General features: G+C 43.5%; 1 protein-coding gene across 1 annotated transcript in view; it reads left to right on the top strand.

Annotated features, from left to right (window-relative positions):
- Positions 1-1,067: 1,067 nt before the first annotated feature.
- LOC113888551 (multidrug resistance-associated protein 4-like) overlaps positions 1,068-27,071 on the top strand; it is a gene marked incomplete at its 3' end in the record, with an annotated part of 135,618 nt that continues 109,614 nt past the window's right edge. The window contains exons 1-3 of the mRNA XM_027535617.1: positions 1,068-1,301; positions 10,429-10,539; positions 11,075-11,195. Coding sequence (XP_027391418.1) covers positions 1,228-1,301; positions 10,429-10,539; positions 11,075-11,195 — 306 coding nt within the window. The remainder of the gene's footprint in view (positions 1,302-10,428; positions 10,540-11,074; positions 11,196-27,071) is intronic.

Here is a 27,071-nt window from a genome sequence, read left to right as displayed (position 1 = left end):
ATCACTGAGGTGATATGAACTGAAATGTTGGCGTTTTGAGCAGAGAAAGGTTTATTGCAAGGGCCAAGCAAGGAGTAAGGATGCTCGTGCTCAGAAGGCTGGAACTCCCCAGTGGATTTCAGGGGAGGATTTTTAAAGGCAGACTAGGGGAGAGAATGGAGAGTACTTGATTTAGCTTATGCACTATTCTCTGCTTGATGTTGAGGAACACGGTAATGCAACCAGGGTTATCATCATAAAATCCTTAGGTTCCAGTTTATCATGGTCATCATGCAGTTAACTTCTTCAACCTGGTGGACTTTTTAGCATCTGCAAAACAACTCGGGAATATGCACCAAACATATTATATGTAGCCTTCTGGGAGAAACTAAAGATTCTGTGACTGCAGTATGGCTAATCTACTGATAAAGGTTTTTTGTTTGTTTTGTTTTTTTATCACGTGTTCACATTTTTCCAGTCATTAATTCTTGAGCCAGCCTTTTGTGATTCAGATGAGGCCTGGGAGACTGAAGATTTTCTACAAACAAGAGACAGGCAGAGGGCATGGGGTGGGGGTAGGATCTATCCCAGGAAGGCCCCACTGGGTTCTGCTTCATTACAGTTGGAGAACTTCCCACAGCGCCCTTGTTTGGTTTTGATGAGGGCAGAGGCCCAGAGAGGAGGCTGCTATCTCCTTCTGCTAGCTTTCTCCAAGTTTCCTCTGCAGCCCATGGGGAGCCTCTGAGCAGCAGAGATGGGCGGGGCCTGAGCCTCCTGTCTCCACCTTCTGGGTGAATGCCTGGGCTCCCAGCAGGAACTTCCGCAGAGTTTGCAGCCAGGTGCATTCCTGGGAGCTGGGCTGGTTGTGCCCCGCAGTCACCCTGCTGCCTTTATCAAAGGGTTGATAACTTTGCCTCCCACCTACATGAGGCTTCTGGAAGCGTCTACCTGGCTGTCTCTTGGTCCTGCAGCCCCACACGTGGTGCCCTGTCTCTATCCTATGCCTGCGGCAGCACCTGCACAAAGCGGGTTGCCTCAGAGGTGGACCTGGAGGCTGCTCAGTCTTGGGAGGTGGACCTGGTGCATAAAGGGCGGTCCACTCTCAGAAGCAGGTGTTCTCAGGCTCCGGCCCAGTGGACCTGTGGGGCGGCCAGTCTCCAGCATCCCCGCGGGCGCCTCAGGAGCAGCAAGAGCCCCACCGCCGCCTGAGCAGGGAAACCCTGATCTGTGTCCACCTTGGCCGGCAAGATGTTGCCTGTGTCCGCGGAGGTGAAGACCAGCCCGGTGCAGAAGGCCAACTTCTGCTCGCGCCTGTTTGTCTGGTGAGCGCCCTGTCTGAGCTGTGACATTCCACTGCAGGGCAAGCCTGACACTGTCAGCTTCTGTTGGGGACCAAGGGACAAGGCGAGGGAGCGTGCCTGGGTGCCTGGGGCCTGTGGGGTTGGGAGGTTGGGAGGGGTGGGGTTGGGAGGGGTACCAAGGAACCTGGTGTCAGGGGAACTGAGTCTCCCTGCCTTGCTGCTCTCCGCCCAGCCAGCCCGGGAGACTGAGAGCTGATGCAGCAGGAGTAGCAGGCAAGGAGGTCGCTCAGGGGAGTCACTGCCCAGCGGGAGAAGGGACTGGGCTCCCTGCTGCTGCTGCTAAGTCACTTCAGTTGTGTGCGACTCTGTGTGACCCCATAGACGACAGCCCACCAGGCCTCCCCATCCCTGGGATTCTCCAGGCAAGAACACTGAAGTGGGTTGCCATTTCCTTCTCCAATGCATGAAAGTGGAAAGTGAAAGTGAAGTCGCTCAGTCATGTCCAACTCTAGCGACCCCATGGACTGCAGCCTACTAGGCTCCTCCATCCATGGGATTTTCTAGGCAAAAGTACTGGAGTGGGGTGCCATTGCCTTCTCTGACTGGCCTCCCTACTCTCCACCTTATCCAGTGGCCTCAGAACCATTCAGGAATTCACTGTCAGTTCTGAAATAAGCTGCAAATCCCCCCTGGCTCCCCCAAGCAAACAGCTTGTGAACAATTTTCTTTATCTATTTAGTGCCCTGCATCTTTGCCATCTTCCAATAATGCCCCCACCTTTTCCCACGTTCCTTAGGTGAACATCTGAGTTCCAACAGCCCTGGGCTCCCTCTCTCCCCCTGTCTACCCAATGTCTTTCTTTCTGTCCCTCCTTCACTCCTTGTGTGGTCCTGTATGTCCTGGTACTTAGTTTTGGCCAATTTCATGTTTGTACAAAACACTATTGTTTTTTATGAAATGAATAGGCACACTATTCTGGAACATGTGTTGCTTTTGCCTGGGACACACGGCCAGGTGTAGAGTGTGTATTTGACCACAGCCCCTGGCCCTATTGTGAATATCTCCACTTTTACATTTGAGAACCAAACCCGGGGGATGGGGTCCCTGAAACCTGTGAGGTCTTATCCAGATCTCTATCCTTCAGAGAAGCAGTGCATGGTCTTGATGGAGGTGGTCCTGCCCAGGAGTCCTTTGGTCCTGAAGCCACTGACAGGTCCATGAGCTGGGAGGAAACACAGAGATGAAAAGCACTGCAGAGAGCTAAAGCTCTTAATTGAAGTCTTCATCTAATAGCTAGGACTACAGATATATAGGCCTGAACCTTTGGATTTTAATCACACTTGGGTGGTTATTAGGTCTTAAAGATAACCCATTTATCTTTTCCACAAATTCTGATACTTCTTTTATTGGACAGCCTAGGGGATCCCCAAGGGGATGGCAGCTTCTATGCTTGTTTTGATGGTGGTGTATTCAGTGCATGTAGCTACATCCCTTGGCTATTTGATCACCCCTTAGGAAAGAGGGGCCTAGAAGAAAGAATTTGTGTGTGGTTACCATAAATAATAGCAAAGTAGACAAATGTCTCCTTAACATCAAGTATGGCAAGAAACTCTCAAAGCACATTCTGTTTGTTGATTTTGAAAATGTATGTGCATAGAAATGGAAGGTGAAGACTTCCATTTTCGTTGGCACCCATTTCCAGTTTCCCTGCTGGGGAGTAAGGCGAGCTATTACCTCTTATTTCATGCTTGAAGACACTGAAGCATAGAGGTTGAGTAAGTTGCTTACCGTCACACAGCTAGTAAGCGGTGGAGTGGGATCTCAAACCAGGAAGTCTGGTTCTGGGGTCTGTGTTTCTTGTGTATGTAACTGCTGTGCTTTTCATGGAATTGGTTGCCTGGACTTTTTCCAGGGTCCTGGCCCAGACTGAGACCCCTTATGATGATGGGGAGGTTCTTTTTCCACTCAGATTCCCCCAACCAATACGTAAACTGATGGTGAGACTGGTAGAGCACAAGCTTTGCTCAGTGACCAAAGAATGAGAAATGGAGACTTAGTTTGCAAGTCAACCTCTCAGCCCAACTGGGTATATAGGAGGGTGGAAGTAAAAGAAAGGTAATCAGGTTAAAAGAGGGAGGAATATTCATGGCTTACCCAATGTGGTGTGATTTGGACCTGAAATTAAAGTAGCGCTCCTTTCAGTCCTTGTATGAGCTCTTTGCTTTGTTGTCATAGTCATTGTCAACTGTAGTGGTCCTGATGGGTGTGTCATTTATCATGCTTATATATTACAGTGGATGCATAATGAAGCTCTGTGTCTACTAGATGTTAGGTCTTCTGCCATTTGGGTCCTACCTATTTAATCAGTTCTTATTTTTTTCTTTCCTTTTATGATTAAGCCTGAAACTCAGATAAGAGCAGTTGGTTTCCATTCAAGGGAGGGGCAGGGATATATTTCTGGGGCATCAGCCTTTCCTTTTTCCTGCTCCTTATTACTGAAGGACTCTGAAGGGGCAAAGGTTCATCTTCTGATCTTGCTACCTGCTAAGCGTAGGCATTGTCACATATTGGGTTCAGTTCAGTTCAGTGCCTCAGTGTCTGACTCTTTGCAATCCCATGGACTGCAGCACACCAGGTTTCCTTGTCCATCATGAACTACTGGAGTTTGCTCAAACTCATGTCCATCGAGTTGGTGAAGCCATCCAACCATCTCATCCTCTGTCATCCCCTTCTCCTTCTGCCTTCAATCTTTCCCAGCATCAGGGTCTTATCCAATGAGTCAGTTCTTTGCATCAGGTGGCCAAAGAATTGGAGTTTCAATCTCAGCATCAGTCCTTCCAATGAATATTCAGGAAAGATTTTCTTTAGGATTGACTGGTTGGATCTCCTTGCAGTCCAAGGGACTCTCAAGAGTCTTCTCCAATACACAGTTCAAAAGCATCAGTTCTTTGGTGCTCAGTTTTCTTTATAGTCCAAACTTCACATCCATTCATGACTACTGGAAAAGCCATAGCTTTGACTAGACAGACCTTTTCAGCAGAGTAATGTCTCTGGTTTTTAATATGCCGTCTAAGATGGCCATAACTTTTCTTCCAAGGATCAAGCGTCTTTTAATTCATGGCTGCAGTCACCATCTGCAGTCATTTTGGAGCCTCCAAAATAAAGTCTGTCACTGTTTCCATGTTTCCCCATCTATTTGCCATGAAGTGATGGGAGCAGATGCATGATCTTCATCTTTTGAATGTTAAGTTTTGTGCCAGCGTTTTTCACTCTCCTCTTTCACCATCATCAAGAGGCTCTTTAGCTCTTTTCTTTCTGCCATCAGTTCAGTCAGTCAGTTCAGTCACTCAGTCGTGTCCGACTCTTTGCGACCACATGAACCGCAGCACACCAGGTTGCCCTGTCCATCACCAACTCCCGGAGTTTACCCAAACTCATGTCCATTGAGTTGGTGATGCCATCTAACCATCTCATCCTCTGTCATCCCCTTCTCCTCCTGCCTTCAATCTTTCCCAACATCAGGGTCTTTTCAGATGAGTCAGCTCTTTGTATCAGGTAACCAAAATATTGGAATTTCAGCTTCCACATCAGTCCTTCCAATGAATACCCAGGACTGATCTCCTTTAGGATGGACTGGTTGGACCTCCTTGCAGTCCAAGGGACTCTCAAGAGTCTTCTCCAACACCACAGTTCAAAAGCATCAATTCTTCGGCACTCAGCTTTCTTTATAGTCCAACTCTCACATCCATACATGACCACTGGAAAAACCATAGCCTTGACTAGACAGACCTTTGTTGACAAAGTAATGTCTCTGCTTTTTAATATGTTGTCTAGGTTGGTCATGATTTCATGGCAGCAATTACCATCTGAAGTGATTTTGGAGCCCAAAAAATTAAAGTCAGCCACTGTTTCCCCATCTATTTGTCATGAAGTGATGGGACCGGATGCCATGATCTTAGTTTTTTGAATGTTGAGCTTTAAGACAACTTTTTCACTCTCCTCTTTCACTTTCATCAAGACACTCTTTAGTTCTTCCTCACTTTCTGCCACAAGGGTGGTGTCATCTGCATATCTGAGGTTATTGAAATTTCTCCCGGCAATCTTGATTCTAGCTTGTGCTTCATCCAGCCCAGGCTTTCTCATGATGTACTCTGCATATAAGTTAAATAAGCAGGATGACAACATACAGCCTTGAAGTACTCCTTTTCCTATTTGGAACCAGTCTGTTGTTCCATGTCCAGTTCTAACTGTTGCTTCCTGAACTGCATACAGGTTTCTCAAGAGGCAGGTCAGGTGGTCAGGTATTCCCATCTCTTTCAGAATTTTCCACAATTTATTGTGATTCACACAGTCAAAGGCTTTGCTATAGTCAGTAAAGCAGAAATAGATGTTTTTTTGGAACTTTGCAACCTTGCCGTACTCCTCTCCCAATTTGGAACCACTCTCTTTTTCCATGTCCAGTTTTAACTGTTGCTTCTTGACCTGCATACAGATTTCTCAGGAGGCAGGTCAAGTTGTCTGGTATTCCTGTCTCTTGAGGAATTTTCCACAGTTTGTTGTGATCCACACAGTCAAATGCTTAGCAATAATCAATAAATCAGCTGTAGACATTTTTCTATAATTCTCTGGCTTTTTCTGTGATCCAACAGATGTTGGCAATTTGATTCTGGTTCCTCTGCCTTTTTTAGATTCAGCTTTAACATCTGGAAATTCATGGCTCACGTACTATTGGATAATTTTGAGCATTACTTTGCTAGCATGTGAGACGAATGCAATTTGTGCCGTACTTTGAACATTCTTTGGCATTGCCTTTCTTTGGGATTGATGAAAACTGAACTTTTCCAGTCCTGTGGCCACTGCTGAGTTTTCCAAATTTGCTGGCCTATTGAATGAAGCAATTTAAAAGCATCATCTTTTAGAATTTGAAATACCTCAACTAGAATTATATCACCTCGACTACCTCTGTTCATAGTGATGCTTCCCAAGGGCTTATTTGCCTTCTAATTCCAGGATGTCTGGCTATTGTCCAGTGATCACACCACTGTTGTTATCTGGGTCATGAAGATCTTTTTTGTATAGTTCTTTTGTGTATTCTTGCCACCTCTTCTTAATATCTTCTTAATATCTTCTGCTTCTGTTACATTCATACCATTTCTTTCTTTGCATGAAATTTTCCCCTTGATTCCCCTAATTTTCTTGAAGAGATCTCTAGTCTTTCCCATTTTAATTTTTTCCTTATTTCTTTGCCTTGATCACTAGGAAGGCTTTCGTATCTCTCCTTGATATTCTTTGGAAGTCTGCATTCAGATGGGTATATCTTTGCTTTTCTCCTTTGCCTTTTTCTTGTCTTCTTTTCTCAGCTATTTGTAAAGCCTCCTCAGACAACCATTTTGCCTTTTTGCATTTCTTTTTCTTGGGATGGTCTTGATCACTGCCTCCTGTACAATGTCACTAATCTCTGTCCATAGTCCTTCAGGCACTCTGTCTATCAGATATAATCCCTTGAATCTATTGTCACTTCCACTCTATAATCATAAGGGATTTGATTTAGGTCATATCTAAATGGTCTAGTGGCTTTCCCTACTTTCTTCAATTTAAGACTGAATTTTTCACTAAGGAGTTCATGATCTGAACAGTCAGCTCCCGGTCTTGTTTTTGCTGACTGTACAGAGTGTCTCCATCTTCAGCTGCAAAGAATATAATCAATCTGATTTTAGTATTGACCATCTGATGATGTTCATGTGTAGTCTTTTCTTGTTTTGTTGGAAGAAGGTGTTTGCTATGACCAGTACGTTCTCTTGGCAAAACTCTGTTTGCCTTTGTCCTGCTTCATTTTGTATTCCAAGGTCAAATTTGCCCATTATTCCAGTTATCTCTTGACTTCCTAGTTTTGCATTTCAGTCCCTATGGTGAAAAGGATATCTTTTTTGGGGTGTTAGTTCTAGAAGGTCTTGTAGGTCTTGATAGAACCATTCAACTTCAGCTTCTTTGGCATTACTGGTTGGGGCATAGTCTTGGATTACCGTGATATTGAATAGTTTGCCTTGGAAACGAACAGAGAGCATTTTGTCGTTTTTGAGATTGCACCCAAGTACTGCATTTTGGACTCTTTTGTTGACTATGATGGCTACTCCATTTCTTCTAAGGGATTCTTGCCCACAGTGGTAGATATAATGGTCATCTGAGTTAAATTTGCCCATTTCACCCCATTTTAGTTCACTGATTCCTAAAATATCGATGTTGACTCTTGGCATCGCCTGTTTGACCAATTCCAATTTACCTTGATTCATGGACCTAACATTCCATGTTCCTATGCAATATTGCTCTTAGAGCATCGAACTTTATTTCCATCACCAGTCACATCCACAACTGGGTGTTGTTTTCACTTTGGGTTACAGGAGCGGATTTCTCCTGATTCCACCAAAATGAATCTGATTGTCACCAGGACAGAGTCCAAGTTGCTCATAGTCTTGGGTAAAGACCATATGCTACTTGGTTTTCTCAGTTCTCTAAGAGATAAAACTAATGAGACAATTGAAAAATCATAGGCCGAAGGGCCAGAAAAGGAGAATAACTGTAAGGGATTCTAAGAATGGGCTTAGAAGCCCAGGGAATCTGGGGAACCTTCTTTTGTTCCTGTCACAAATTTGTTCAGCCAGGCACTTCTTGTTTTGAGTATTTGGCCAAGTGACCTTCTCTCTATTAAAGAAAAAGTTTTACTGGAGTATAGTTGATTTACAGTGTTGTGTTAGTTTCAGGAGTACAGCAAAGTAAATCAATTGACATATATCCACTATTTTTAAAAGGTTCTTTTCTTTAAAAAAGATAAAGGCTATTACAGAGTATTGAGTAGAGTTCCTCTGCTATACAGTAGGTTCTTATTCGTTATCTATTTTATATATGCTTCGCTGGTGGCTCGGACTGTAAAGAATCTGCCTGCAGTAAAGGAGACCTGGGTTGGATCCCTGGGTTGGGAAGATCCACTGGAGGAGGGCATGGTAACCCACTCAGGTATTCTCGCCTGGAGAATCCCCATGGGCAGAGGAGCCTGGTGGGCTGCAGTTCATGGGGTTGCAAAGAGTTGGATACTTATATAGTAGTTTATGTATGTCAATCCCAGTCTCCCAATTTGTCCCTTCATCCCTCCCTCCCTGGTAACCATAAGTTCGTTTTCTACATCTGTAACTCTATTATTTCTCTTTGGTAAATAAGTTCATTTGTACTACTTTTTAAGATTCTGTGTATAAGTGATACTGTATGATATTTGTCTTTGTCTGCAGGCAGTTTTCTCTGGCAATTGGGATGTGCTCTTTTCTATCTGACCACTAGTGTTAACATAAAAACAACAGGAAATGGTTGGGGCACAAATTCCCCCTTGATCAGACAGCAGGTGGTCAAAAGCTTTGCAGTGGTCAAGTGTCATGTGGGCCAGAGGGTCTAGTGAAGAGTTTGTCATTCTAAGGTTAGAACTGGGTTCTCAACTTACCTAGGTCAGTCTCTGACTTTTTTTAAATTTCTTTTTCTTTATACTTAGGTTATTATACATTCTTTCTCATGCTAGGCTCACCAGGGAGCCTAACAAGAGTGACAACTGCTATTACCAGTCCAGCTCCCCTCCTGACTAGATGAATGGCCCCCTTTGATTCATAGGTTGTTTGAGTGTAATTAAAATCTGAATGTAACCTTGATCTAAGTGTGAACCACATATAGCCCAGTGTCCCCTGGTAGTTTTCTTGGAGACAGTTGATGGCTCAATATAGGTGGCCCTTGCTACAGGGTCCTCGAGGAACAAATCCCTTAAGGGCACACACACAGTCTTTGAATTTTATTGATTCTTATTTAGGCTTATGGTGGCGCCTTCCATCCATACTTGCACATGGCCAGGGCCCTCCAAGTTTGGTATGATCCTGTCCCCAGAGCCCTTAAGGATGGTAACTATCTAGAGTCGGCCATGCCTGTAGGTGGAGGGCTCATAGTGAATGGTTGGTTGGACCCCCAGAAAACAGGGATTTGACTAACACATACAGCTTTACAGGGGTGTGGTGGCAATGGGGCAACCTTGATGTCCCTGGGCGGAAGCCTGGGCATGCTGGAATTAAACCATAGTTTGGTGATATTGTCAGCTGAAGTTCCCTGAAAGTCTGGTGGGCTATATTTATTCCCTGAGTGAGGCTGATGGTGACAGATCCAACAATCAGTAAAATTCCAGCCCTTTTGGATGTTTGAATGTTACTTTTAAAAATAAATGAATTTTCCAGAGAGTGATACTGAGGAGGACCATAAGAAGAATCAACTGCATTTTAGTTGGGAAGCTATTACTTATCTTGAGGTTGTCTTCAGAAGGTTGGGTTCAGACAGAGGCTCACATGAGTGTTCTGGCTGAGGGGAGTCTGACAGGACTGTAAGTAGTTCAGGGTCCAGAGCCTGTTAGACTCAGAGTGTTGTGTCCATAAGATAACACCCTGTAAAAACTCCTCTGTGTTGACAACTGATCTGAGGAGATCTTGAGACCTCAAGTTTGCAACTGCTTTGAATATGACTGGTGCTAAGACACTTCAGTCATGTCTGACTGCGACCCCGTGGACTGTAGCCCACCAGGCTCCCCTGTCCATGGGATTTTCCAGATTTGAACACTGGAGTGGGTTGCCATTTCCTTCTCCAGGGAATATTCCCAACCTGTGGATTAAACCAGCATCTCTTACATCTCCTGCTTTAGCAGACAGATTCTTTACCACTAGCGTATGTAGGTATCCTTCAATCTGATACATTTCAGAAGGTTTAAGTCCTCAGTAATACAGGAACATATCTGCAGCCTTACCCACAATGGCCATTCAGCTCTATTCCGCATGCCTGAACCACTGCTACTTTATTTTGATTTCTAAACATATATTTTTTCTTAATAATTAAAGCAGATGTACAATATATGTTCAGTGGCCACAAAGAGGCTGCTTTAATTATGTAATATATAAGCCAGAATGACTTTCCTATACTTAGAATGTATGTGTGTTTGTAAGCATATATCTAATTTTCCCCATATCTTTGTATATTTAAAATGTAGACTTTTTTTTTAACAATGTCCATGAATGTAGGTTTCTAATTAGAGATGTGTAATTTGGATATATGTCACTCTCCTTTTCATGTTTAACAGGTGGCTAAACCCCTTGTTTAAAATTGGTCACAAACGGAAATTAGAACCAGATGACATGTACTCGGTGCTTCCGGAAGATTGCTCCCAGCACCTTGGAGAAGAGCTGCAAGGGTAAGCACAGACATCAGGGAGAAGGGGAGAAAGAGTGAGAATTTTCACATGGGGCTAAGGGTTTGGGGGAGGCTTTGCCTTCCTCTGGGTTCTTCTGAGACTCTTCTCCTGACACTGCATGCTCAGCCCCTCAGGTTGACCCTGGGCTTAGCCCACTTTGGACGCCCATGTTCCCTGTGCATCTGTGGGCATGAAGGGAGCCCACAGCCATGGCCCTGGAGGCTGAGCTCTGTCCCCTGAGGTGGGGTCCCTGAAGGAGGGAGTCTGCCCTCCTGAGCTGCTCATGACCTGTGAGTCTAGCAAATCTTGGCAGGAACTTGTTTCCAGAATCTGGAACTTTTCCCTCAAGGCCTGTTTCTCTGGTGCTTCAGAGTCTGCACTGCTTATCTTTTAGGAGCCCTGTGAGCAGTTAGCCAGCATCTATGGGGCAGCCACAGAGTGCCCTGTAGTGAAAACTTATCTTCCCCTCTGTCCCTCTCCCATTTTCCCTTTGATGGACACGCTGTTCTTTACTGTGCTTTGTTTTGTATCACAGGTACTGGGATCAAGAAGTTAAGAGAGCCCAGAAGGATGCACAGGAACCCTCTTTAGTGAAAGCAATCATAAAATGTTACTGGAAATCCTATTTAATTTGGGGAATGTTTACATTTCTGGAGGTAAAAGATTTTCATACTGTGCACTGCTTTTTGGTGTATGTGTCTTAGTACTGAGGTGGACGGGGCCGGAGGGAAGAGAGGCCAGTGGTTTAAGGTCTGAGGATAAACCCTCATGGAAACATGATAGAGCTCAGAGGTTGTATTCATCTTTAGAATGGCAATAACTGGACTCCAGGGGTTACTATTCTTCTTTTAACTGGTTAAAGACTGTTGTGGAAGGATGGCCTTGAAATAAAAGACATTTTATATTATGTTAGAAAGTTCCTGGTTCTCAGTATAAATGCTGACTGATCTTTGACCAAAAGAAGATTCCAGCAACCTCAGGCAATATGTGCCCTGTGATTTAGAGGAAGGTAATTTGGACCCAAGCCCAGGATAACATACATTTTATGGCACTCATTTATGGTTTAACAAGGTAAAAGTTGTTACTTTGACCAGGTCACATCTGATAAATGCTTTTCTAAGAAGATACTATCGCTGCTCCTTTTCCAGGGGAACAGAACCCAGGGCCCTGCATCTGGACTGTAGCCACCCAGAACTCCTAAGAACGCACCTTTCCCCAGGCTTCCCCCTTCCCCGTGGGCTGGCACTGTGAGCAAAGCCCCCAGGGGGAGGAGCTCCAGCTTCACCGTGAATTCTGTGCACCCTCCACGCTGCTTTCTTTCCCCGGTTGTGGGAGCAGATTCCTGGTTGAAGGGGGATCCTGGTATCCTGGCATTGGCAGAGGGTATAGGAGGGAATGTGCAGGGCAAACCAGAGGCAGAAAGCTGTGAGGTCAGTGACCTCCATGACCCTGAAGATCCTGGGTCAACATCCCCCAGAGGACAGTTCACCAGGGTACACAGTGCCGTCAGCCCCCCTGTTCTGGCTGAGCCTGGTGGAGGTCTGCTGCAGATCCCCCTGGGTGGCTCATGCTCTCCGTGGCCCCTTAGCACTGCCTTAGGGACACCGGAGGCCTGTGAGTATGTGAGAGCAAGAGGGATGGAAGATGCAGTTGCTAAGAAAAGGGTGTTTTAGGTGGAGAAGGTGTGAGATCTCATCAGTCCATCGTGTTGGGGTGAGGTGGGTGGGCCAGGTGGTTTACAGATTGGCAGCGTGGCTCTTGTTTAAAGGCTGTGCTGTCCTGAAGGGCACTGCATGTAGTGGGCAGCTGGACAGGTGAAGTCAACCCCACACAACTGGAGAGACAGAGAATCTATCAGCTCCCAGGTGACTGAGTGGTCCTGGGGGATGGAGTTGTCACTGATGTTAGAAGAGGATTGGCCATTGTGCCAGAGGGTAGGACAGGTGTGTGGGGCAGTGTGCCACCTTTGAGAGGGCACTGACCACTTAGGTACTGCAGTGTCTTGTGAAGGACAAGGGGTGGGACAGGGAGTAGGAGCCCGTCAGGCTGCCCCAGTCCTTCTTTCTCCTGTGTGCAGCTGTCCCATTGATGGTATTTTGACATAGCCACAGTAAGTCTCTGTTTGAAATACACAGGTGGCAAGCTGGCGTGGCCTGTTTGTGCAGGATTTCCTGACCTCACACAGCAGAGCTTTCATGAATTCTGCTTATCAGGAAACCCTGGGGCCTTGGTGTCTGCCTATGGCTCATGCTAGGTGCCTGATTGGATGAGTGCCCTCAGGGTTTAATGTTGGATCATATCCTGGAGCAGATCTTTCTCTATTGTCCCTGGTTCTCTAGTTTCTCTTTGGTAACAGATGCTAAAGAGTCTTAAAGTCAAGTGGGTCTTAAAGCAGAGCCCATGTGGCTGGGTTTGAACTAAGCTGCTGGTATTTCTTGGTGTTCTGGGCTGTTAGCCCCTTGAGTGGGGTCACTAAGCCTTGGATGGATCCCATTCTAATATGAGTCCTGGATCTTGGCTGTGGCAGCTCATGGGAGAAGCGGACATAGAGGGAGAGGCCGCAGGATCTGGGGTTCTTCCTGAGACAGAATCCTCACCACTGTGGTGCTGGGAGTGTTGATTTCAAAGTTGTCCAGCCCAAGTAATACTTCCTGTTGGGGATCCAGGAAGGCCAGGCCTAGGGCTGCATAAGATGGAACTGGAAGAGCCCTGGGCCCTTTCAGGAGGTTGGTCGCTGGGTGGTCATGGTGGAGAAGTGGGGAGTAGAGAATGTAAATGTAGGGGCTCATCTGTGTGGCAGTACTACTGGCACTAGAAGCAGTGCTAGTTAGTTGAATAATTGATTTTATGAAGCAACTTCCCATGTTGTGATCAATCTATACTGCTTGGTTTTCTTTATATTTTAGATGGTGGAAGATCTAAACTCAGCTCAGGATCTTCTAAAATGCAAATATATTTCCTTTTTGATCTCCAGCCCTCTTTTAATCCCTCAGATGCACAGAATGCCCCGTGGATCATCCATGATCCCAAGCTGTGTGCTCTTTCCACCCACAGCATGAGCAGGGCCTCCCAGGTACTCCTGGCGGCACCAGTGGGAGAAAGCAGAGTGATGCCAGTCCAGGGTGAGGCTTTTAGGGTTTTAGGATTTTGAGATATGAAAACTTCTGTTCTATGAGAAGGGCTTCCCTTGTGGCTCAGCTGGTAAGGAATCTGCCTGAAATGAAGGAGACCTGGGTTTGATCCCAGGGTTGGGAAGATCCCCTGGACAAGGGAAAGGCTACCCACTCCAGTATTCTGGCCTGGAGAATTCCATGGACTGTTTTGTGAGAACTGAGGAGTATCTCTTCCTCTCAGAGAAACAAGTACCAGGCTGTGGAGCACTTGCCGGTCACCCCTAATTAGAACAGAATAGCCAGAGAGCTCCCAGCACCCCTGGCCCCTGTGTGCACCTCCACAGGTACTGTGGATGGAGAGGACAGGTCCCCACCTGCCCGGGGCCCTCAGTGTAGAGAGGAGGAGCCTGAAGCCTCTGCCTGGGCCTGAGTCACAGAGACCACCTCCCCAGGTCATCAGCGCTTCTCTCTGAGAGGTGAGGTCTCCATTGCTGGTGTGTAAGTGGGGTGACCCCAGAAAGCCAGAGTGGGTTCACCCAGTCCCTTCCCCTGAGAGGGGAGGTGTGGCCGGAAGTTATGTCCTCTTCCCAGGACCCTTAGAAGTAACCCAGCCTTGTCCGGTCACTTGGCCTTTGTTTGAAGCCACTTTTGCTGATGGTCTCTGGTCCAGGTGGAGACTGTAGGAAGCCTATGTGTGTGTAAATCTTCACTCTGGAACTCAGCTGATGAACAGGAAGTAAACAGAATCCTCTGCATCCCACAGTGGGCTTTGTGCCTCGACTCACGCTGGTTCCCTAAGAGCTGAGTGGTCTTTGCATTTATTTCCTAATCCTTTCTTCCATGTGTCCCTCACTTTGCTCAACCCAGGATGCTGAGGAGTGGCTGCTGGTGGCAAAGATACTGTGGGCTGAGAGCAACCACTGAGGACCACACAGTGGGAGAGGAGGAGGGGGCCTTGAGCCAAGCAGAAGGGGACCTGCGGAGCAGACCTGCTGTGTGTGCCCTGCTGGTTTCTGAGAGCATAGCGTTAGCCATTAGCCATTAGGTGTTAGTAATATCCACAGTGATGATCTTGAGTTATAAATTAGGGTTTTATATCCACCTTCTTTTCTTTTTCTAAGCATATGTAAGTCTTTAATGTAAAATTAAAAGAATTTTTTCAAATTGAAGTATGATTAGCTTATAATGTTATAATAGTTTCTGATATACATCATTAGTGATTTAATATTTTATACAGTACATGATAAGTGTAGTTACCAATTGTCACCATGCAAAATTATTCCAATATTATTGAATATATTTCCTATGTTGTATAATTCCATGATTTATTTATTTTTTAAATTTTTATATATTTATTTTTTGCCCCCAATCCCCTTTTACTTATTTTATAATTTGGAGTTTGTACCTCTTAACTTCCCACACCTATTTCGCTTGTTTCCTCCACCCCCTTCAATCCATTTTCTTTCTGTAGTCAGGGAAGTAGGAGACTCTTTTGAAAGATTGCACTCATAATGGTTAAAAATTGTAGCAATCTGGATAGAAGTGAAACTTTATAGTCTAGAAAATTTGGTTTTACACATGCCTTCTTGTTCCACTGTGGTCTCTTGTGAGGAACAATTTTTCCAAGCCTTTGTGAATCCAGCCTCTGCCATTAAGAATAGAGTAAGTCTCTTACTGGACTTCTAATAATAAAAGTGATGAAAAGCCCTTGTTTTTATGGTGGTTTCACAGCACTCTGAGCTGTTGTAGCTCCTTTAGGTGTTCTAGGATTCCTCCGAAGGAGGCACGGCTGGTATTTTCACAGATAAAGACCCAGAGGCCCAGGAAGGCACACGATGGGCTTGGGGTCATGTGACTCGCAAGTGGCCGACCTGGTCTCTGAGGCACGGTGCTCTGACTGCTAGACCCGTGTTCTCTGTGTCCTGTCCTTTCCTCCCACAGCCTCCACTGAGGCTCAGAGCCAAGAGGAGCTCCTTTTCTCTGTCACGTGATTTCTATAGTTTTTTTTTTTTCCTTCCATTTTAATTTCCTGTAGATTTTTAAGAACATTTCAAAAATACAAAAATAGAATAGAATGAAAAGATAACACAACGTGCTCCAGAATAGGGCTCTCTGGCAGAAAGATTGTTGTGAGTTGATTGTGTTTTTCAGAAATAAACACAGGCGAAACTCTGAAGACTGAGTAGAAGTTATTCTTCTGAGGGACATTTACACTGATAAAGGAAATCTCCATTTGTAAAGGTGTCTCCCTCTCTGTACAGAAAAGGAAGGATGGCTCTAAATCATAGCAGAATCCTGTTGAAGGACAGTCTTCAAGAAGGATGAAATCTGCATAACAAATCCAACCCTGCTGTAGTTTAAGCTGCTTCTCCTGCTAACCTCTCATTGGCATTCCATCACCTTTTCTTTTGTCTTTAGGGGGAGATGGCATTTAAGGGGGTGGCTTGGGCTGTCTCAGGGAGTTACTCAGTTTTCTTGATATTTTGCATGTGTATCAGAAATACACATGTTAATAAACATCTGTTTTATTTTCTCTTGTTATTCTGTCATTTATTACAGGGATCCTCAGCTAAGAACTCAGAAGGGTAAAGGGAAAGAAGCCCCTATGTCACCCTAAGTCAGCTTCAATAATTGCCATAATGAGCAGTCTTGATTCATCTGAAACTCACCCTCAATTCCCAAGATTATTTTAAAGAAGTTCCAAGACATCAAATCATTTTTATCCATAAATATTTTAGTATGTATCTATAAAAGATGTGGAATCTCCCCCCACTAAACATATTTAGCATAAATATTATTTTTATAGATTTCCTGGTGTCTCAGATGGTAAACCGTCTGCCTACAATACGTGAGACCCAGGTTCAATCCCCTGGTTGGGAAGATTTCTTGGAAAAGAAAATGGCAACCCACTCCAGTATTCTTGCCTGGAAAATCCCGTGGTGGGAGGAACATGGTAGGCTACACTGCATGGGGTCTCAAAGAGTTGGACACAACTGAGCGACTTCACTTTCAGTTTATTGTTTTATGCATAAATATTAACTTTAATATCATTAGTATCTAGCCAGTGCTCACAGTTGTCTTTTTCCCCTCTTCTGTTGGAAGCAGTATTAAATAAGGTACACTTGGCTGACACAGGTTATTCAGATTGGCTTTCTGTTCCCCTCCACCCTGAGCCTCTAGGTTGTTTGTCCTGTAGAGATTCCCACAGCCTGGATTTGGCTGATCGCATCTCCCCCTGTGTCAATTAACTTGTTCCTCTGGCACCTTAGGCTGGTGTTTAGGTCTAGAAGTTTGATATAGCTCATTTGGATTTTCTTCACCCCTTTTGTCTATGTAGGAGGTAGGGTTGTATATCTCCCTTATAAGGTACATAACATCTTTTGTGTGTGTGTGTGTGTGTGTGTGTGTGTGTGTGATGTTGGAGCTATTCATGATCCTTGTTCAGTTCAGTTCAGTTCAGTTGCTCAGTCATGTCTGACAGCACGCCAGGCCTCCCTGTCCATCACCAATTCCCGGAGTTCACTCAGACTCATGTCCATCCAGTCAGTGATGCCATCCAGCCATCTCATCCTCTGTCGTCCCCTTCTCCTCCTGCCCCCAATCCCTCCCAGCATCAGAGTCTTTTCCAATGAGTCTTTTCGCATGAGGTGGCCCAAGTAGTGGAGTTTCAGCTTTAGCATCATTCCTTCCAAAGAAATCCCAGAGCTGATCTCCTTCAGAATGGACTGTTTGGGTCTCCTTGCAGTCCAAGGGACTCTCAAGAGTCTTCTCCAACACTACAGTTCAAAAGCATCAATTCTTCGGCACTCAGCGTTCTTCACAGTCCAACTCTCACATCCATACATGACCACAGGAAAAACCATAGCCTCGACTAGACGGACCTTTGTTGGCAAAGTAATGTCTCTGCTTTTGAACATGCTATCTAGGTTGGTCATAACTTTCCTTCCAAGGAGTAAGCGTCTTTTAATTTCATGGCTGCAGTCACCATCTGCAGTGATTTTGGAGCCGAAAAAAATAAAGTCTGACACTGTTTCCATTGTTTCCCCATCTATTTCCTAGGAAGTGATGGGACCGGATGCCATGATTTTCGTTTTCTGAATGTTGAGCTTTAAGCCAACTTTTTCACTCTCCTCTTTCACTTTCATCAAGATGCTTTTGAGTTCCTCTTCACTTTCTGCCATAAGGGTGGTGTCATCTGCATATCTGAGGTTATTGATATTTCTCCCGGCAATCTTGATTCCAGCTTGTGTTTCTTCCAGTCCAGCATTTCACATGATGTACTCTGCATATAAGCTAAATAAGCAGGGTGATAATATACAGCCTTGACTTATTCCTTTTCCTATTAAGAGTTGCAAAGTAGGGATGTTCTAAGCTCTTTGTTTAATGCTGAAATATAGTGTTTATAGGGAGAGTAGGGGAAAATCATTTTTTTCTGTTTTTAAAACCTGTTTTAAAAATGGGGAATTGGTTCTCCTCTAGTGAGGAGAGGGGCTAGTGAGTTTTCATAGTTGTTTATTTGGTTTGGTTTTGTGAATGTCAGTTTGAGCTCATAGATTTAAGCATTTCTGATCTGCTTCAGTCCATTTTATTTGTTATGCTTGTGTCAACCTTTGGCCATATTTGGGCAGTGAGAGTATATCAGGTTGGGTTCTAAGTCTTTTGCACATACTCTAGAAGTCTTGGCTAGTTTTTTTGTTTGTTTGTTTGTTTTGTTTTGTTTTTTAATGTCTTTTTGTTTGTTTGTTTTGTTTTTGGTTTTTGGTGTGACAGGATGTTTCTAATTCATTTTGTACAGCATTTGCTCAGCCCTGGAATCATCCATTTCTCCAAGCAGCCCTGTCTTCTTTTAGTGTAAAATGGTATTTAAAGACTATAGTCGGGATGCTAGAGGGGCTTATTGCTCTTGGTTATTGTTTCTTGGCTTTTTTTTCATTAGACCAAGTTAGAATACATTTTAAGGTAAACAAATATGTTTATATGAGTGTTTCCAATCCAAATCAGATACAGGACATTAATGTTTTTACTTCATCTTATTGTGCTTACATCGGTATCTCTTTTCTCCCATCATCTATTCTCTTTGTCCCATGTCTAAGCCCAGTTCTCAGTGATATAAGCATAATTATTCATTTGTTTTACCTTATAATGTGACTTCTGAAAACATAATAAGATTTATTTTTTGGCAGTTCATACTAACTTCACGTGGGTGTATCATGCAGAGAATGTGTTTTCAAATTGTTTTGTTTAAAACCACTTTTTTTTTTTTTTTTTGGTTTTTATTTTTCATTTTGTTAATGTGGTGTATTACATTGATTGATTTGCGGATATTGAAGAATCCTTGCATCCTTGGGATAAAGCCAACTTGGTCATGGTGTATGATCTTTTTAATGTGTTGTTGGATTCTGATTGCTAGAATTTTGTTAAGGATTTTTGCATCTATGTTCATCAGTGATATTGGCCTGTAGTTTTTTTTTTTTGTGGGATCTTTGTCAGGTTTTGGTATTAGGGTGATGGTGGCCTCATAGAATGAGTTTGGAAGTTTACCTTCCTCTGCAATTTTTTGGACGAGTTTGAGCAGGATAGGTGTTAGCTGTTCTCTAAATTTTTTGGTAGAATTCAGCTGTGAAGCCGTCTGGACCTGGGCTTTTGTTTGCTGGAAGATTCTTGATTTCAGTTTCAATTTCCGTGCTTGTGATGGGTCTGTTAAGATTTTCTATTTCTTCCTGGTCCAGTTTTGGAAAGTTGTACTTTTCTAAGAATTTGTCCATTTCTTCCAAGTTGTCCATTTTATTGGCATATAATTGTTGATAGTAGTCTCTTATGATCCTTTGTATTTCTGTGTTGTCTGTTGTGATCTGTCCATTTTCATTTCTAATTTTATTGATTTGATTTTTCTCCCTTTGTTTCTTGATGAGTCTGACTAATGGTTTGTCAATTTTATTTATCCTTTCAAAGAACCAGCTTTTGGTTTTGTTGATTTTTGCTATGGTCTCTTTTGTTTCTTTTGCATTTATTTCTGCTCTAATTTTTAAGATTTCTTTCCTTCTACTAAGCCTGGGATTCTTCATTTCTTCCTTTTCTAGTTGCTTTAGGTGTAGAGTTAGGTTATTTATTTGACTTTTTTCTTGTTTCTTGAGGTGTGCCTGTATTGCTATGAACTTTCCCCTTAGGACTGCTTTTACCATGTCCCACAGGTTTTGGGTTGTTGTGTTTTCATTTTCATTTGTTTCTATGCAAATTTTGATTTATTTTTTGATTTCTTCTGTGATTTGTTGGTTATTCAGCAGCGTGTTGTTCAGCCTCCATATGTTGGAATTTTTAATAGTTTTTCTCCTGTAATTGAGATCGAATCTTACTGCATTGTGGTCAGAAAAGATGCTTGGAATGATTTCTATTTTTTTGAATTTACCAAGACTAGCTTTATGGCCCAGGATGTGATCTATCCTGGAGAAGGTTCCATGTGCGCTTAAGAAAAAGGTGAAATTCATTGTTTTGGGATGAAATGTCCTATAGCTATCAATTAGGTCTAACTGGTCTATTGTATCGTTTAAAGTTTGTGTTTCCTTGTTAATTTTCTGTTTAGTTGATCTATCCATAGGTGTGAGTGGGGTATTAAAGTCTCCCACTATTATTGTGTTATTGTTAATTTCTCCTTTCATACTTGTTAGCATTTGTCTTACGTACTGTGGTGCTCCCATGTTGGGTGCATATATATTTATAATTGTTATATCTTCTTCTTGGATTGATCCTTTGATCATTATGTAGTGACTTTCTTTGTCTCTTTTCACAGCCTTTGTTTTAAAGTCTAATTTATCTGATACGAGTATTGTGACTCCTGCTTTCTTTTGGTCCCTATTTGCATGGAAAATCTTTTTCCAGCCCTTCACTTTCAGTCTGTATGTGTCCCCTGTTTTGAGGTGGGTCTCTTGTAGACAACATATGTAGGGGTCTTGTTTTTGTATCCATTCAGCCAGTCTTTGTCTTTTGATTGGGGCATTCAACCCATTTACGTTTAAGGTAATTACTGATAAGTATGATCCCGTTGCCATTTACTTTATTGTTTTGGGTTCGAGTTTATACACCATTTTTGTGTTTCCTGTCTAGAGAATATCCTTTAGTATTTGTTGGAGAGCTGGTTTGGTGGTGCAGAATTCTCTCAGCTTTTGCTTGTCTGAAAAGCTTTTGATTTCTCCTTCATACTTAAATGAGATCCTTGCTGGGTACAATAATCTGGGCTGTAGGTTATTTTCTTTCATCATTTTAAGTATGTCTTGCCATTCCCTCCTGGCTTGAAGAGTTTCTATTGAAAGATCAGCTGTTATCCTTATGGGAATTCCCTTGTGTGTTATTTGTTGTTTTTCCCTTGCTGCTTTTAATATTTGTTCTTTGTGTTTGATCTTTGTTAATTTGATTAATATGTGTCTTGGGGTGTTTCTCCTTGGGTTTATCCTGTTTGGGACTCTCTGGGTTTCTTGGAGTTGGGTGATTATTTCCTTCCCCATTTTAGGGAAGTTTTCCACTATTATCTCCTCAAGTATTTTCTCATGGTCTTTCTTTTTGTCTTCTTCTTCTGGAACCCCTATGATTCGAATGTTGTAGCGTTTAATATTGTCCTGGAGGTCTCTGAGATTGTCCTCATTTGTTTTAATTCGTTTTTCTTTTATCCTCTCTGATTCATTTATTTCTACCATTCTATCTTCTAATTCACTAATCCTATCTTCTACCTCTGTTATTCTACTATTTGTTGCCTCCAGAGTGTTTTTAATTTCATTTATTGCATTATTCATTATATATTGACTCTTTTTTATTTCTTCTAGGTCCTTGTTAAACCTTTCTTGCATCTTCTCAATCCTTGTCTCCAGGCTATTTATCTGTGATTCCATTTTAATTTCAAGATTTTGGATCAATTTCACTATCATTATTTGGAATTCTTTATCAGGTAGATTCCCTATCTCTTCCTCTTTTGTTTGGTTTGGTGGGCATTTATCCTGTTCCTTTATCTGCTGGGTATTCCTCTGTCTCTTCATCTTGTTTAAATTGCTGAGTTTGGGGTGTCCTTTCTGTATTCTGGCAGTTTGTGGAGTTCTCTTTATTGTGGCGTTTCCTCGCTGTGTGTGAGTTTGTACAGGTGGCTTGTCAAGGTTTCCTGGTTAGGGAAGCTTGTGTTGGTGTTCTGGTGGGTGGAGCTGTGTTTCTTCTCTTTGTTCAGTCGCGCTGTGGGGAGGGAGGGAGGGATGCTGCAAACAAATGACACTGGCGTGTGCCCGCAGTGCCTCAGCCACACTGGGTCTGCCCCCACTCACGGCGCGTGTAGCCTCCCTGCCCACACTGCTCGGGCTCTAGGTTGTTCCGCCGGGAACAATCCGAGGCTGGCCCTGGGTTGCATGCACCTCCCAGGTCCAAGCCGCTCAGGTTCAGGCACTCAGGTAGTCCTCAGAGGCGCAGACTCAGTTGGGCCTGCGTTTTGTGCTCTTCCCAGGTCCGAGCAGCTCAGGTGATGAGGTGTTTGGCGAGTGCCAATGCTGCGACTTATCGCCTCCCCGCCACTCGGTTATCTGGGTGCAAAACCGGCGCACCTTCTCAGGCAGATGTTGACCGTCCAGACCCCCAATAAATTTTAGTTAGCAAAGAAGCCAGTTTTATAGATAATGTCTCTCTGGGGCTGCGATTGCCCCCCTCCGGCTCTGGCTGCCTGTCACCGGAGGGGGAAGGTCCGCAGCCGGCTATCTCTGTTCAGTTCTTTGCTCTGTGCGCGGGCTGGCGGTGTCCTAGGTTAGGGCCGGCTTTTCGCATGGTAGATATCCCACAGTCTGGTTTGCTAGCCCAAATTATTTCGCTCAGATAGTGTTCAGGGTATTCAGGCCAGACTCCCACTCTCAGCGATGCAGCCCACGCCGCGCCTCCCTGCCCAGCCCCCGCTTGCTAATGGCGGATGCAGGCGTCTGCGCTGCTTCTCCGCTGGGGGAGTTACCGTAGGGCTCGCAATCTGCGAGTTTTAATTATTTATTTTTTCTCCCTGTTATGTTACCCTCTGTGCTTCCAAAGCTCGGCACGGATTCGGCAGTGAGAAGGTTTCCTAGTGTTTGGAAACTTCTCTCTTTTTAAGACTCCCTTCCCAGGATGGAACTCCGTCCCTCCCTCTTTTGTCTCTTTTATTGTCTTTAATATTTTTTCCTACCTCCTTTCAAAGAGTTGAGTTGCTTTTCTGGGTGCCTGATGTCCCCTGCCGGCATTCAGAAGTTGTTTTGTGGAATTTACTTGACGTTTAAATGCTCTTTTGATGAATTTGTGGGGGAGAAAGTGTTTTCCCCGTCCTACTCCTCCGCCATCTTGGCGCCTCCCTCTTAAAACCACTTTTGATAGTTCTTTTCTGTATGTCTCTTTGAACCAACAGGATGGGTAGATATTTAGGTACTTTTATTTAAATTTACTCTGAAATCTTAGGAATTGCTGTTTAAACAATTAGTTCTTTTATAATTATAATTCTGTATAATGTTTCATCAGAGAAGGCAATGGCACCCCACTCCAGTACTCTTGCCTGGAAAATCCCATGGATGGAGGAGCCTGGAGGGCTGCAGTCCATGGGGTCGATGAGGGTCGGACACAACTGAGCGACTTCACTTTCACTTTCATGCATTGGATAAGGAAATGGCAACCCACTCCAGTGTTCTTGCCTGGAGAATCCCAGGGACTGGGGAGCCTGTTGGGCTGCCGTCTGTGGGGTCGCACAGAGTGGGACACGACTGAAGTGACTTAGCATAGCATAGCGTAGCATAATGTTTTCATGATTCCAAAATCAAGACAAGGCTACTTTTAAAGAAGGCTGATATCCTTGTTAGCTCTATTCTAATTCTCCTTCTCCTTTTAGAGATAACTCTCCAGCTAATTTTGACTCACCTTTTTATTAATGTGTTTTTTTAATTTTTAAATTATTATTATTATTTTTTACTTTACAATATTGTATTGGTTTTGCCATACATCAACATGCATCTGCCATGGGTGTACATGTGTTCCCCATCCTGAACCCCCTCCCACCTTCCTCCTCATACCATCCCTCTAGGTCATCCCAGTGCACCAGCCCCAAGATTCCTGTATCCTGTGTCAAACCTGGACTGGCGATTCGTTTCTTATATGATATTACACATGTTATAATGCCATTCTCCCAAATCATCCCCCCCTCCCTATAGTTTTATCTGAAATTTTAGTTTTCCTACTGTGCAGAATAAAAATTTTCAATTTCAATACTGTAATCTCTGGACTTGGGTTTATAAGGATTTTTCTGGAAGCATGAAATGTGTCATGGGACTCTGGTTAAAACTCTTTGTGATTAGTGTAACTCCTTCATGCCAAGACAGTGCAAGAGTGGAGGTTAGCAGATGCTTACATGGGGTTAGTTTCTGCATCTAGACTCTCCCAGGGAGAGGAATCTTCAGGCTCCACCCTAATCAGTTGAACCTAAACCAGTTTCTGGAGGCTGGACCTCAGGCATCAGAGTGCCCTTATGCCCACTCAGGCGATGCTAAGGGGGAGTCAGGATGAAGACAACTGTGTAAAAGATGAGTGAAGGCTAAGATATCTAGAATGCTGGTGGTTATGATTTTGCAGATTCACTGCTTTTTCTCCTCATCTCTGGATTTTTCTCAACTCTCCTTTAGAACTCCCCCAGTTCTAAAGATTAACTGCCTATTCAGTTTTTCCCTACAAGCTCACTCTTTTCTGCTTGTATGTTTCACTCAAGTGTTTTTCTTTGTTAGCTTTCTTCTACTTTTGTGTTTTTGTTTCCATGAATGAGATGTGGGGAAATTGGGTGAGAAATGTTTCAAGTACCTTAACTTGGAGGAGGAATTCTATCCACTGCAGAAGTTCTAGTTTCTAACCGAAACTGCAAGAAGTTATCCTAAGAAGCAAAAGGTGGGACCCAATATCAGGTGCTTTCAGGAGGCTGAATACCAAGGACTCTATCAAGAAATGGCTACCACAAGCTTCCCTGGCAGGCTGGTGGTTAAGACTCCATGCCCCCAATGCAGATATGAGGGGTTTTGATCTCTGGACTGGAAACTAAGATTCTGCATGCCACAGGGTGTAGCCAAAATAAAAAGTCTGCTTCAGAGACTCAGACTCTCAGATAATCCTGAATAATGGATGTTGCGGTTTTAAATTCAGCTCTTTTAAAGATCCTTTATGATTTCAGAGATGTGGAGAATTCTTTTGAAACAATGAGAACTATATTCTCAATTGATTTGTAGAAAGAATATACGTGTGGTAATAGATTGATGTCAGAGAGGAAAGGTTTAAGGGAAAGTGTTTGACCTTGTTCCTGCTTATCAAGAAAGTTTTAATTTGGTTAGCTTCATGATTGATAATGAATATTTTCTCAGTTGTTTTATTTCTTTTTAGTTGACAGTGAGAATCAGGAACATACAGATGAGAGAATTCCTTGGTGGTGTATGCCCATACCAGTATGCATGTGGTGGGGGCAGCTCCCGGGAATGGCTGCCACCAGTGTACGTGTCTCCAGAGTGAGCCACAGCCACTCCTTGCCTCTCTGAGAGACTCTCCAAGGCAAGCAGTCTTCTGTAATTCAGTATATCCTTGGGATTCACACCACTGTTTCATTTGGAGTTAATACTTGGACTAGAGCATTGGGCATATGCAGGAGTTAATCTTCTGGTAGCTGGACAAACTTTTGCCTGGTTTGCCTCAGGCAGTTTTACCAAATGTCAGAAATGGAAACACTCACAGATTACAAATGCTGCTGCCAGCTCTCCGGCTCTCCATCTCTAACCTTTCCTTGTGTGTGGAGGGGATGGATTTACTCAGTCTACCTTTGATGGCCTCAGTCAACCTTTGATGGCCTCAGTCACTTGTGCCCTGTCTGTTCTGGAGGCTTTGAAGAATCATATTTAATATGTGTCTTCTTATTCTCTATATGTACTTGGGGTTTTGTTTTCACAATTTTGTGCTATTCGTTATTTTGCTTTTTTTTTTTTTTTTTGAGAGAAATTACTGGAAAATTGTTTTTTACTTGCTGCTATTTTTCATATGGAACATAATATCAATTTTCTGTTTTCCATAGTTGCAACTTATGCCAGAATGGAAATTCCTTGTGCATTACACTTTTCATCAATACTCTGAATTGCCGTGACTGCTCCTTGCTGGAGGCAAAGTTGTGTATGTGTGCTCAGTCACTCAGTTGTGTCTGACTCTTTGTGACCCCAGGGACTGTAGCCCATCAGGCTTTTCTGTCCATGAGATTATCCTGGCAAGAATCCTGGAGTGGGTTGCCATTTCCTCCTCAGAGGATCTTCTCAACTCAGAGATTAAACCTGGATTTCCTGTGACTCCTGCATTGAGATGGATTCCTTACCATTGAACCATTGGAGAAAGTCCCAAAATAATAAATGACTCTCCCCTCAAATTGCGTCAGTAACAGTTCATGTTTGAAATCTTTTGTTATCTTTTGAAAGATAAGAAATTTTCTATTCCAATTAAATAATAATCATTATCAAGAATAAAAGAATTAATAGATGAGTAGAAGACATGAGTCATGAAGTGGCATTATATCTTAATGAGGCTATTTATCCAACTGTTTTTTGGTCCTGTTTTATTAATATTTATTTATTTGTCTGTGCCGAGTCTTAGTTTCTGCATGTGGGATCTACTTCCCTGACCAGGGATCAAACCCAGTTTCCCTACATTGGGAGAGTGGAGTCTTAGCTAAAGGACCACCAAGGAAGTCCCTCAACTAGGTTATTAAATACTGTTTCTCAGTGAAAAACTCCAGATGTGCTTAGGCAGTAATGACCTGCCTTTATTTACACTCCTTTTTGCTGGATTTTTAATTTATCCATATTATCTTTGGTGAGTGCTACTACTCTTATATCTCTCATAATTACAAGGATGTTAGGCTCAAATGCAGAGCTGAGTAATAGGTAACAGTGTTTCCCAAATAGAATCATAAGTTTCAGGAAAGTTTTGGATGGCAGATATTACTGCTGGGCTTCTGGTGGTTTGTGGCTCCAGCACTGGACTGCCCTTGGTGGCTGGGATTGCCTGTGTGTACAGTTTGATGTTCTCATTTCTCTGTGTGGCTTCCACATTTCCATCTCAGGAAACTGTAAACAGTGTGTTTGACAATCCACTGTGTGAAGGACTCTTCCAAGAGCTCTCTGTGCCTCTTGGGATGGATGACAGGACATGGTGGAAATGTATCAGTTACATTTTACTCAGTTCTGGTCATCTTACTTACACTGCTTCAACTAAATAGTGTTCCCTTTATCCTCTATAGTAGATGAGAATCTCCATGACTTCGTGGAGGGAGAGGCAGTTGGTGCAGCCTGTTAATGTGTGTGTGTGCATGTGTCCATTTGTATAGAACAAGACAGGAATGTTAAGGTTTAATGAGACCCCCATATGAGGGAT

The sequence above is a fragment of the Bos indicus x Bos taurus genome, unplaced genomic scaffold, assembly GCF_003369695.1.
Source record: "Bos indicus x Bos taurus breed Angus x Brahman F1 hybrid unplaced genomic scaffold, Bos_hybrid_MaternalHap_v2.0 SuperScaffold_100458, whole genome shotgun sequence".
NCBI lineage: Eukaryota > Metazoa > Chordata > Mammalia > Artiodactyla > Bovidae > Bos > Bos indicus x Bos taurus.
The sequence above is the reverse complement of the archived record's forward strand: the minus strand, read 5'-3'. Positions and strand labels throughout refer to the sequence as shown.